Below are 11,307 nucleotides of genomic sequence, written 5' to 3'. Positions count from 1 at the left end.
ACCGGCTCCCATGGAGCAACTTGGAGGCCGGGACTGGGTGATTTGGGTACTGTTGGGGCACGGGCATCAGTACGGGAGCTGCAGTGGCCGGTACTGGCTCTCAAAGCGAGGGGAGAAGGGGAGGGTGATTTCCATGGCGGTTAAGAGCCCAGGGCTTGGAGTCAGGCAGATGTAAGTTCGAATTCTGCTCCACCATCTCCTACTTGTATTATCCGGGGTAAGCGATTTTTTTCCTGCCTCTGAGGTTCAAGGACCATGTCTGTAAAACATTCCTTCCTTCCTGGGATTTCTGTGTAGATAAAACAAGATAACATATAAAGTGCTTAGCATGGAGTCTGGCAAACATCCATCCATCTACTCATTCTGTAATTTATCCATCCATTTATCCATCCATCCATCTTTTGAACTGTCCATTGAACTATCCATCTAGCTATCCTTTAATTTACTCATCCACTAATTTATTCCTTCATTTGTCCATCCTTTTATCTGTTCTCCATCTTTCTTATCTACTGCTTATTCATTAATGTATCATCCATTCATTGAACCATCCACGCATCCATCTACTCGTCCACTTATCCACCCATCCATCCATCCATATATTTTTCATCCTTCCATCATCCATTACTCATTGTCCTTCCACCCATCCATGTATCCAGCTGTTAACTATCCCTCCCTCCATCTATATTTAGCCATCCATTTATTTTCATTTATCCTTCTGTCTCACCATTTGTTTAATTATTTATCCATCCATTCATCCATCCATCCATATTTAGCCATCTATTTATTCATTTATCCATCCAAATCATTCAGTCATCCCTCCATTCATCTGTTTTCCCACCTGTTCATTCATTCATTCATTCAGTCAGCCATTCATCTCTTCAACAAATATATACTGAGTTCCTACTATATGTTTGACACCAGTCCTTGGGGATATATGACAACAAAGACATGCAAAGTCCCTCCCCTAATGAGGAGACAACATTAGATAAATAAAAAGACACATGACCAAGGCACTGATGGGTGCTGCAGAAAAGATAAAGCATGGTGATGTTCTCAAGACCATGGGGTGGGGAGCGCCCATTTCAAATGGATGATCAGTGGGGAGCGCGCTTTCCAGCTGAGCCCTCAATAACAAGGAAACCAGCCATTCCAAGAACCGGGCAAGACCATTCTGGGCAGAGGGAATGGCAGGTGTGAAACTTTTGGGGTGGGAATGAAGTGGAACAACAGAAAGGAAGCTGCTGTTGGAGCTTAGTAAATGAGAGAGAGTTCAGAGTAAGAGGTTCTTAACCTGGGGGGCCGGGATGGATTTCGTTTCCATGAACCACTTGACGTTCTCTGCAGAAGATGGGTTTCTGGGCATGTTATCTAAGCCCCTGGACTGCATCACTCCAAAAGGAGAAGAAGCAAGACCATCTGGCCTGCTGGAGAGATGGGGACATTGGAAGGAGAGGGGCCCCTCGTATTTACATGTCCATGACACACAGCATTGAACCTAATAACCCTCGACCCCCTCCCCCCCAGATAGACAAGAATAGTCTCATTTTATAGATGTGGCTCAGAGAGGGCAAGCAACTTGCCCAGGCCCCCACAGCCTGGACTTGAGCCAGGACTGTCCTTCCCCCAGATTCCTTGCTCCACAGTGAGTCAGAAGAAAGACTGTATTTGGATCTCAGGTCTCCTGCTTCTGGGTCTTTCTGACTTTCTTGTTCTAGAAACCAGAATTTCTTCACCTATGGCCTCAGGATGGATTGTGGTGGGAGGAGGGGGTGGAGATGGTGGGAATTTCTACAGACTTGTGAATTGTCTGCAAAATGTTGTGTCCTGGTGTTTCTGGTGGGGAGAGCAGCTGTGCCTCCATGATATTCTCTAAAGGGCATCTGACACTCTGATAGTGAAGAATCTCAATTCAAACTCTTCTGGGGGCAGGCGGATAGAAAAGCATCTGCTTCCTAATCCTCTTGCCTCTATCCGTAAATACATGGCCATGATTTGTCCCCAGCTTCTGACTCCTGGCCCCTGCTGACTCCTCCTTGCTGACTCCTCCTTACAGCCTCCTCTTGGGGCATGGAGGCAGTGGGCAGGTAGGAAGGAGGTCTAGGTACTCATCCAGTGTGTAATTCTAACTAACCATGGGACCTTGGCAAGTCCCAGTCTCCATCATGGAGGACTCTGGGTGGCAAAGGACAAAATGTTCAACTCTAGGTGGCTGGAATGACAAAAGGATAATCAGCATATATACCTTTGAAGTTAGCCTGCTGCTGGTGTGGCTGGATCTAGGATTCAAATGATGTCACCAGGGCCAGGTTCCCTCCATCCCTCTGGTCTGCCTCATGGGTAGGAGGTGGCTGCCACTAGGCTTCTAGCCTTCCAAGTAGAAAAGTATACACTAAAGCTCCAAGAGCACATGAAAAGATGCTCAACATCATTAATCATTAGGGAAATGCAAATCAAAACCACAAATATCACTTCACACCCACTAAGTTGGCCATAATATTTTTTAAAGGCCGTAGATAAGTGCTGATGAAAACATGGAGAAATGGGAACCCTTGTGATTTGCTGGTAGGAATGTGAAATGGTACCGCTGTGGTGGAAAAGAGTTTACTGGTTCCTTAACAAGTTAAACATAGAATCACCATGTGATCCGTCAGTTCCACTCCTAGACATATACCTCAAAGAATTGAAAACAGGTATTCAAACAAGTATGCATACAGAAATGTTCATAGCAGCACAATCGATAAGAACCAACAGGTGGAAACAACCTAAATGTCCATCGATGGATAAACAAAAGTGGTGCATTCATACAATGGAATATTATTCCTCCTTAAAAAGGAATGACGCTCTGACACATGATACAATATGGATGAAGCTTGAAAATATTACACTCAGTGAAAATCCAGACACTAAGGGCACATATTCTATGATTTCACTTATATGAAATGTCTGGAACAGGCAAATCCATAAGGGAGGGCAAAAGCAGATTAGTGGTTGCTAGGGGCTGAGAGGAGGGAATGGGGAGTGACTACTAACGGGTATAGGGTTTCCTTTTGGGGTGAAGAATAGGTCTTGGAAAACTAGATAGAAGTGATGGTTACACAACACTGGGAAGGTTCTAGATGCCCCTGAATCATGCGCTTTAATACGGTTCATGGTTAGTTTTACGTTTTGTGAATTTTACCTCAATTAAAATTTAAGAAAGCTCCCGGAGTCACTCTTGGCTGGTGTTAGATCGTGTCCTCTCGCACCCGCCTCCACCGATCCCGGTAGCGAGAAGGATGCAGCCCTTGGAGTGGCCAGACTTGGGCATGTGCTTCCTCTGTGGAGGGTGGGGAGCCTCACTCTGACTGTGAGTCTGATTGGGGGGAAGAGGGAGCAAGTGGGGGTCGAAGTCCTCTCTTAAGCTTTGTGCCTGTCATGAGTTGGCATCCTCCCAGAAGGGCTGCCATTTAAAAATTCACACAAAGGTGACTTACAGGCTCATACTGGAGGGAGCCCTCAGATCAGGGACTGTTGCCAGAAAATAAAAAAGGGAGAATGGGGGCTTCCCTGGTGGCGCAGTGGTTGAGAGTCCGCCTGCCGATGCAGGGGACACGGGTTCGTGCCCCGGTCCGGGAGGATCCCACATGCCGCGGAGCGGCTGGGCCCGTGAGCCATGGCCGCTGAGCCTGTGCGTCCGGAGCCTGTGCTCCGCAACGGGAGAGGCCACAAGAGTGAGAGGCCCGCGTACCGCAAAAAAAAAAATAAGGGAGAATGATGCTAGGAGGGAGAAAATTGCAAATGTCCAGTGTAGTGCCCTTTTCTGGGGAAATGCCTTGTTGCACATAGTTTTGGTCTGCTCCAAAACCATGCATGGCTCCCCACTGCCTATGGGATAAGAGACAAGTGTCTCAGTGTGACATTCAAGCTCTGCTCTGAGTTGAAGTTAATCTGGGGTAGGTCTCCAACACCCCACTAGGCTCTGCTCCAGCTTGGTCTTATTCGATACTGCTATGAGTGGCTGTGTGTACATGTGTGGCTGGCAGGAAACGGGAAGGTACAGGAAACGTGCTGAAGGCCAGAAAGAGGGTTCCAAAAAAAGTCTCCGAGGGCTGAACCACCTACAAGGTGAAAGGTAGGGGAATCAATACGAAGTCCTCCCTTTGGGTGCAAATAAACTGGACCACTAGAGGGCGATAGAAACCTAATATAGCAGTTCAGTTACAGACTGGAAGCTAGGCTCCCCAGGTCCAAAATGTTACTTTCTAGCTGTGGGACTTGTGCCTGATAACATGTATCAATCATGCATTCTGCCAAATGCTCAGATTACTATGTGCTTTTTGTTTCTTAAGATCTACTCCCTTTGCTCACACTGATGTATTTAAACAGGAAACATTGGGTCACTTCCAGAAGTCATTTGTCATAGATCAAAAATAACCATAAAACTAGATACAGTAACAACAAAAAGTGTGATTAACTGCAGCTCAGTGATCCTTTTTTTTTTTTTTTTTTTTTTGGCTGAGTTGGGTCTTCCTTGCTGCACGTGGGCTTTTTCTCTAGTTGCGGCCAGCGGGGGCTACTCTTCCTTGCGGTGCCCGGGCTTCTCGTTGCGGTGGCTTCTCTTGTTGCCGAGCACAGGCTCTAGGCACGCGGGCTTCAGTAGTTGCAGCACGTGGGCTCAGTAGTTGTGGCACATGGCCTTAGTTGCTCCACAGCATGTGGGATCTTCCTGGACCAGGGATCAAACCTGTGTCCCCTGCATTGGCAGGTGGATTCTTAACCACTGCGCCACCAGGGAAGTCCCATTAACTGCAGCTCAGTGATTCTTAACCCAGTCTGCACATGAGAATCCCCAGCTGATTTTTTAAAAATTTTTATCGAATTATAGTTGATTTGCAATGTTGTGTTAATTTCTGCTGTACAGCAAAGTGATTCATTTATATATATATATATATATATATATATATATATATACATTCTTTTAAAAGTTCTTTTCCACGGTGGTTTATAACAGGATGTTGAATATAGTCTCCTGTGCCATATAGTAGGACCGTGTTGTTTACCCAGATGATTTTAAAGAAATGTCAGGGGCAGGGTGGAGGTACAGATAACAAACTAGTGGTTACCAGAGGGAAGAGGGCTGGTGGGAGGGCCAAAATGGGTGAAGGGGATAAAGGGGTACAAACTACTAGGTATAAAAAAAAAGTTACAAGGATGTGACGTATAGCACAGAGAATATAGCCAATGTTTTGTCATAACCTTATATGAAGTATAATCTATAAAAATATTGAATCACTATGTTGTACATCTGAAACTAATATAATATTGTAAGTCAACTATACCCCAATTTAAAGTCTATACTCCAGACTGATGAAACCAGTATCTCTGAAGGTGGGCCTCGGGCACTGGTATTTTTTGAAGCTCCTCGAGAGACATCAATGAACAGGCAGGGCCCTGTACCAGGTAAGTCACCTGTCCCAGGGTCTGAACCCTTGGTCTGTTCTCTTGCCATTAGGAAGATAAGAGGGTGCCAGAGAGGAATTTAAGAGTTGTGAACACCAAGCCAAGACTTTCTTCTTGAAGGAATTAGAAAAACTAGAAGAGAAATCATCAGGAACTAACCTTCTCACGATGTGATTCACTATTATTTCATGTCACGCAACAGACATTTTTTTTGAGCAGCTACTATGCACCAGGCAGTGTGTTCAGGGTATAGGGAGCAGAGTGAGCAATGGGGAGATAGGGGAGGTCTGTGCCTCCCTGTCCCCCTCATCTGTGACCTTGTAGATATTTATACAGACTTTGGGCTTTACTTTATTTAACAGCAAATTAAATAAAGTTTATCATTATCATCTATAATTACCCAGGACCTGGTCTTCAGATATTGGAGTTAATAACTGTGGAAGACGGTATATTTTCCAGAATGGCTGCAACCACATCTCCCATTCCACATGTTCTTCTTACAATGTGACCTTTATGCTCCTCTGTGAAGGAGCCCTTGAATGTGGGTGGGCTTAGTCTATGGTGGAAGTGACTCCATGTGACTTCTGAAGCTAGTTCATCCAAGGCAATGCAGCTATCTCCTGATTTTCTTGGGACACTCACTCTTGGAACCCAGCCACCATGCTGTGAGGAAGCCCAAGCCACCCTGTGGAGGAGCCCACATGGAGAACCAATAGCTGGCACCAACCTGCTGGTGTGGTGAGTGGGCTGTGTTGGAGAGATTCTTCGGCCTCAGTAAGCTCACATCGTGAGGAGCACAGAGAAGCTGTTTCTGCCAAGTCCTTAAATCCACTCCCTGTGCTCTTACTGAAGTCAATAGGAAACATTGTGTCACTTACAGAAGTCATTTGCCAGGGATCAAAAATAACCACAAAACTAGATACAATAACAACAAAAAGTGTTATTAACTTCAGCTCAGTGATTCTCAACCCAGTCTGCACATGAGAATCCCCAGCTGAACTTAAAAACGGGGGGAGGGGGAGGTGGCCCTGTCTTACTCCAGACTAATGAAACCAGAATCTCTGAAGGTCCAACAACTGGGTCCCGACAATAAATGATTAGTGTTGTTCTAAGTCACTCAGTTTAGGGTGATTTGTTATATAGCAAATGACAAACAGAGCAATACTGTGCACAGTGCCACCTTCTGACTTACTATCTAAACATTCTTCATTCCTCCGAAAGAAATCAGAATTCACCTTCCATGCAATTCAAGTCTCAGTTTCAATCTCCTCCCCCCCCAACCACCACCACCAGGAAGTCTTCCCTGATATCCTTATTCAGCAAACGTGTACAGATGCTCTTGTGGGGGAGGCTGCTAGTAGGCACTAAGGTAAGACACAGGGCGGCAGATATGTAGCTCTGGACTCTCGGTGGGTCCCTGGCTCTGCCATATACTCAGCATGGGACTTTGGGTAACTCACCTCCTCTGGGCCTCAGTTTCCTCACCTGTGAAATGGGGGCAACGACACCTACCTCTTACAATTGTCAAGATGAAATGAGTTTAAAATTCATCCTCTGGAGTTTGTGTACAGCAGGTGTTGGCTAGGACATGGCCATGCTAATGACAAAATGGAGCAGCCCGCTGTTTACCTCCAGAGGAAGGAAAAGAGTGGTTCAATTTTAGGCAAAGGATGCATTTTTTTTTTTTTTTTTTTTGTGGTACGCAGGACTCTCACTGTTGTGGCCTCTCCCGTTGCGGAGCACAGGCTCCGGACGTGCAGGCTCAGGGACCACAGCTCATGGGCCTAGCCGCTCCGCGGCATGTGGGATCTTCCCAAACCGGGGCATGAACCTGTGTCCCCTGCATCGGCAGGCGGACTCTCAACAACTGCGCCACCAGGGAAGCCCAAAGGATGCATTTTTAACATTTTTACTTTTTATTATAGAAATGTCCCACATGCAGAAAAGTATAGAGACCAGTTTAATGAAATCCCATATGCCCATCATTTAGATTGAACAATTCTTAACATTTGCCATATTTGCACTGTCTAGTTTTTAAATTAATGTATTTTAAAGGCGATTAGCCTGGGGGCATTTCACCCCTATGCAGCTTTAAAAATTAAGGCCATTTTCCTACACAACCATAATTCCATGATCACACCTAACAAAATACAAGTTTAAACATAATGCAATATAATTCAAGTTCAAATGTCCCCAGTTGACACAGCTGGTTTGTTCAAAGCCAAGATCCAATGAAGTACCCAACATTGCATTTGGTGTGACACCATCTCTTTGAACTCTGGGCGGTCCTCATTTCTTTCCTCCCATCCTGTTGACTCCAGAAAGCCAGGCTGCTGAGAGTCATGCCTTCTGGACTTGTCTGATTGCTTCTCATGGCGTCATCTGCCATGTGCCTCTATCCTTTGTGTTTCTTCTGTAAACTGGAACTAGAGGTGTGATTCAAGTTAAACGTTTGGGGGATGAACACTTTTTTGGTGCTGTGTATTTACCATTGCACCTAGTAGGAACTTGTCATCTGCTTGTCCCACTGCCCTGCTGCTAAAAGTCACTGAACAAAGGTGGCAACGGTATGATGCTTCCATTGGAAAGTTATTTTTTCCCTCTTTGCATCTAGCAGGCAATCTATGAGGAGATCATTGGAGGACCTGATACTATCCAGTCTCCCGTGAACCTTTCAGTTAATCGTTTTAGCATCCATTGACGACTCTTGTCTGTGATGATTAGTTCATTAGGGGCTTCAAAACAGTGATTTTTCTGTCATCCTTTTAGCATTATTTGTTGGCATTTTTCTGCAAAAAGGGCTTTCTTCCCTCATCAGCTGGAGCTGGTTTCATGCTGTAAAGGCTTGGTAAGTGAGGAGTTCATACAATTGTCACCTTCGAAGGTGACAAATGTGCTTTGTTGTTTTAATACCACTATGGACTCATGTATATTTGTATGTTCACAGAGTTAAATGGTCCTTTTTTTATCGTGGTAAAAACATATACAACATAACATTTGCCATTGTAACCGTTTTTAAGTGCACAGTTTTGTGGTATTAAGTACATTCTTATTATTGGGCAACCATCCCCACCATCCGTCTCCAGAACTTTCTCATCTTCGCAAACTGAAACTCTGTCCCCATGAAACACTGACTCCCCATCCCCCTCCCCCAGCCCCTGGCCCCCACCATCTAGTTTCTGTCTCTATGAATTTGACTCCTCTAGGGACCTCATGTGAGTGGAATCAGACAATATTTGTCCTTTTGTGTCTGGCTTATTTCAATGTGCGCAGTGTCCTTAAGGCTCATCCATGTTGTAGCACATGTCAGAATTTCCTTACTTTTTGAGGCTGAATAATATTCCATTGTATGGACAGACCACATTTTGTTTGTCTGTTCATTCATTGATGGGCACTTGGGGTGTTTCCCCATTATCCTTTCTAATGCTCAAAAAGTTATACCTGATCTAGTCAGAGCTCCAGGGAGGTAGTTTTGAAAACCCCCAACAATTCAGAATCTAATCTAAGGATAGTTTCCAGATGAGTAAGAGGGAGGAGGCTGAGTTCCTGAAGCTTTTCTTTGCAACAACTGTAGCTTAAAGGTTCTTCACTGCCTGCTTCCTTCAGAGACAAATTTCTGCACTACCCCACCCCCAGCTGGCCACACACCCAGTTTCTGATTCCATAAATCAAGAGAAACCAGAAATTGCATTTGTAACAAAGTTCCCAGAGATGCTGAACCTCCTGGTTCAAGGACCGCTTAGAACCACTGATCCACTTACATCCAGTTACAGGATTAAAAAAAAAAAAAAAAGTTAAAGTTGTACCCACATTAAAGTTGCTGCTGGGACTTCCCTGGCGGAGCAGTGGTTAAGACTCCGTGCTTCCACTGCCGGCAGCATGGGCTTGGAGAACTAAGATCCCACATGCCACGGCGCGGCCACAGAAAAACAAAACAAAACAAAAACAATAAATAAATAAACAAAATAGATGATGATTAGGTATAATTATGAAGACTATCTAAAAAAAAAATAAGTTGTTGCATATTTTCTCAGCATGACCTCCACCCTCCCCTCTCCCACCACGAACCAGCTCGCCCTGCCCTAGATTAAAAAGCACGGTGTTACTATGTATTATGACAGTGATCTGGCCCTCTTCAGAGTTTTTGTTTGGACTTACTTCTATCCCAAAATAACTGATTTTTCCGGCGCTGTTCTTCAGCGCAAAGCACAGGCCACACCACCTAATGAATACTTGCCTGACACTTAAATGAGAAGTGGAGGGGGGAAAATAGCCAAACAAACAAAAAACCCTGATTTCTATTTATAAGAAGGGATTTAAAATAACTGCACATCGTAGGTAGAAGTCCTAAGGTCCAAGAGACAAGTGGCTTACAGGATCCTGAAAAAGATGGGGCCATATGTTTACATTTGATATAAACAGTTTACAAGTCGCGGTATATTATCATGGGTAAATTAAAAAACGGTTTTTGGAGGGATTAGCATGATAAATCTCGTGGATAAAATGAGAACTTCTCGGTTATGTCAATGCAGCAGATTTTAGATTTGCATCATTCAGATTACCACGTACTAGCATCACACCGTGATGGTCCCCATTCTACAGATGCAAACTGAGATTCAGGGTAAGAAGGGAGTTGACCATGATACAGTTCCAGGATTGGAAAATTAATCTTCAGTTCCAGAGCCCAGGTCTCATTCCATCACACAGCAGCAACACGTGGCCAGGAAACAAAAGTGTCCCTGGGGATTCCTCCCTACCGGGGAGGTAGGGGCCCGGGGGAGGCTCAGACCCGGGAAGCTCCGGTCACTGGGCAGTGCCCCCTGGGGCCACAGTGCGCAGGCGCGGCGCTCCCGTCCCGCCTCCGCCCCCGCCCCCCTCCACGTGCGGCGCACACCTCGCGCTCCCCTCTGCGGGGCTCGCCTCGCGCCTCCCTCCCTCCCTCCTCCCGCCCCTCCAGTCCGGGCCTCCCATTGGCTGCGGTCTTCGTCCCTCCGACCGCAGCCCGGCAGGCCCCCGCCAGGCCGGAAGTCCCGCCCCACAAGTTGCCGTCCGCGTCGTCGACTGGCCTGGGCAGCTGTCAGTCCGGGCAGCGGGCCCGAGTCGGCGGCGGGGGCCCGCAGTCGGTGCGCGACCCGGGTTGGCGGTGGTTTCCGGTTCCGCGGGGCTGGCGGGCGGGCGGGCGGCCGGGAGAGGCGGCGGCGGCGCCTGACAGACAATGAGGGCGGCGCGGCGGCGCTGAGCGGCGGCGGCGGCGGCGAGCGACGCGGGGCCCGGGGGCGGGGCGGGGAGCCAGCCATGGATAATCAGGTGAGGAGCGGCCGCGCCGCTGCAGCGCGGCCCGCGCCGCCCGCCCGGCCCCCTCCCTCCTTCCCTCCCTCCCTCCCTTACCCGCCCGCCCGGCCGGGCCCGACCCTCCTCGGTCCCGGCCTCCCCGCCCCCGCTCGGCGCCCGCCCGCCCAGCTTTGTGCGCGCCCGCAGCTCCCCAGGCCTTTATGTGGGGCGGGGGCGCCCATCCCCCATCCGCCACCCCCGCCGGGTCAGAGCGCCGCGGACCCCCCTGGGAACCCTGGTCCCCCGCTGCTCAGAGTCCCCTGGGAAGCCCCTCGGAACCCCGGTCTGGCCCAGATCCCCGTGAGACATCCCCCGTGATCTCCACTTCAGCCCAGAACGCTCTGGGACGCTCCTCGGGACCCCGGCCTGGCCCACATCCCCCTGGGACGCCCCTTGTGACCCCAGTCCGACCCAGCGCCCCCTGGGACATCTCTCGGGATCCCGGCACAGTCCTGAGTCCCCGCAGCCCCCCCCCCCGGGGGCCCCTTAGATTGCTCTGATCCGGCCTGTACCCCCTTTCCTGTCTGAATCCAGGGC

General features: G+C 47.9%; 1 protein-coding gene across 2 annotated transcripts in view; it reads left to right on the top strand.

The window, feature by feature from the left end:
• Positions 1–10,692: 10,692 nt before the first annotated feature.
• MLLT1 (MLLT1 super elongation complex subunit) overlaps positions 10,693–11,307 on the top strand; it is a 65,353-nt gene continuing 64,738 nt past the window's right edge. For both annotated transcript variants that reach the window (XM_032626882.1, XM_032626881.1), the window contains exon 1: positions 10,693–10,746. In XM_032626882.1, the coding sequence (XP_032482773.1) occupies positions 10,735–10,746 (12 nt within the window). In that variant the 5' untranslated portion in view covers positions 10,693–10,734. The remainder of the gene's footprint in view (positions 10,747–11,307) is intronic.

The sequence above is a fragment of the Phocoena sinus genome, chromosome 3, assembly GCF_008692025.1.
Source record: "Phocoena sinus isolate mPhoSin1 chromosome 3, mPhoSin1.pri, whole genome shotgun sequence".
NCBI lineage: Eukaryota > Metazoa > Chordata > Mammalia > Artiodactyla > Phocoenidae > Phocoena > Phocoena sinus.
This window is presented reverse-complemented; position numbering and strand designations above follow the sequence as displayed.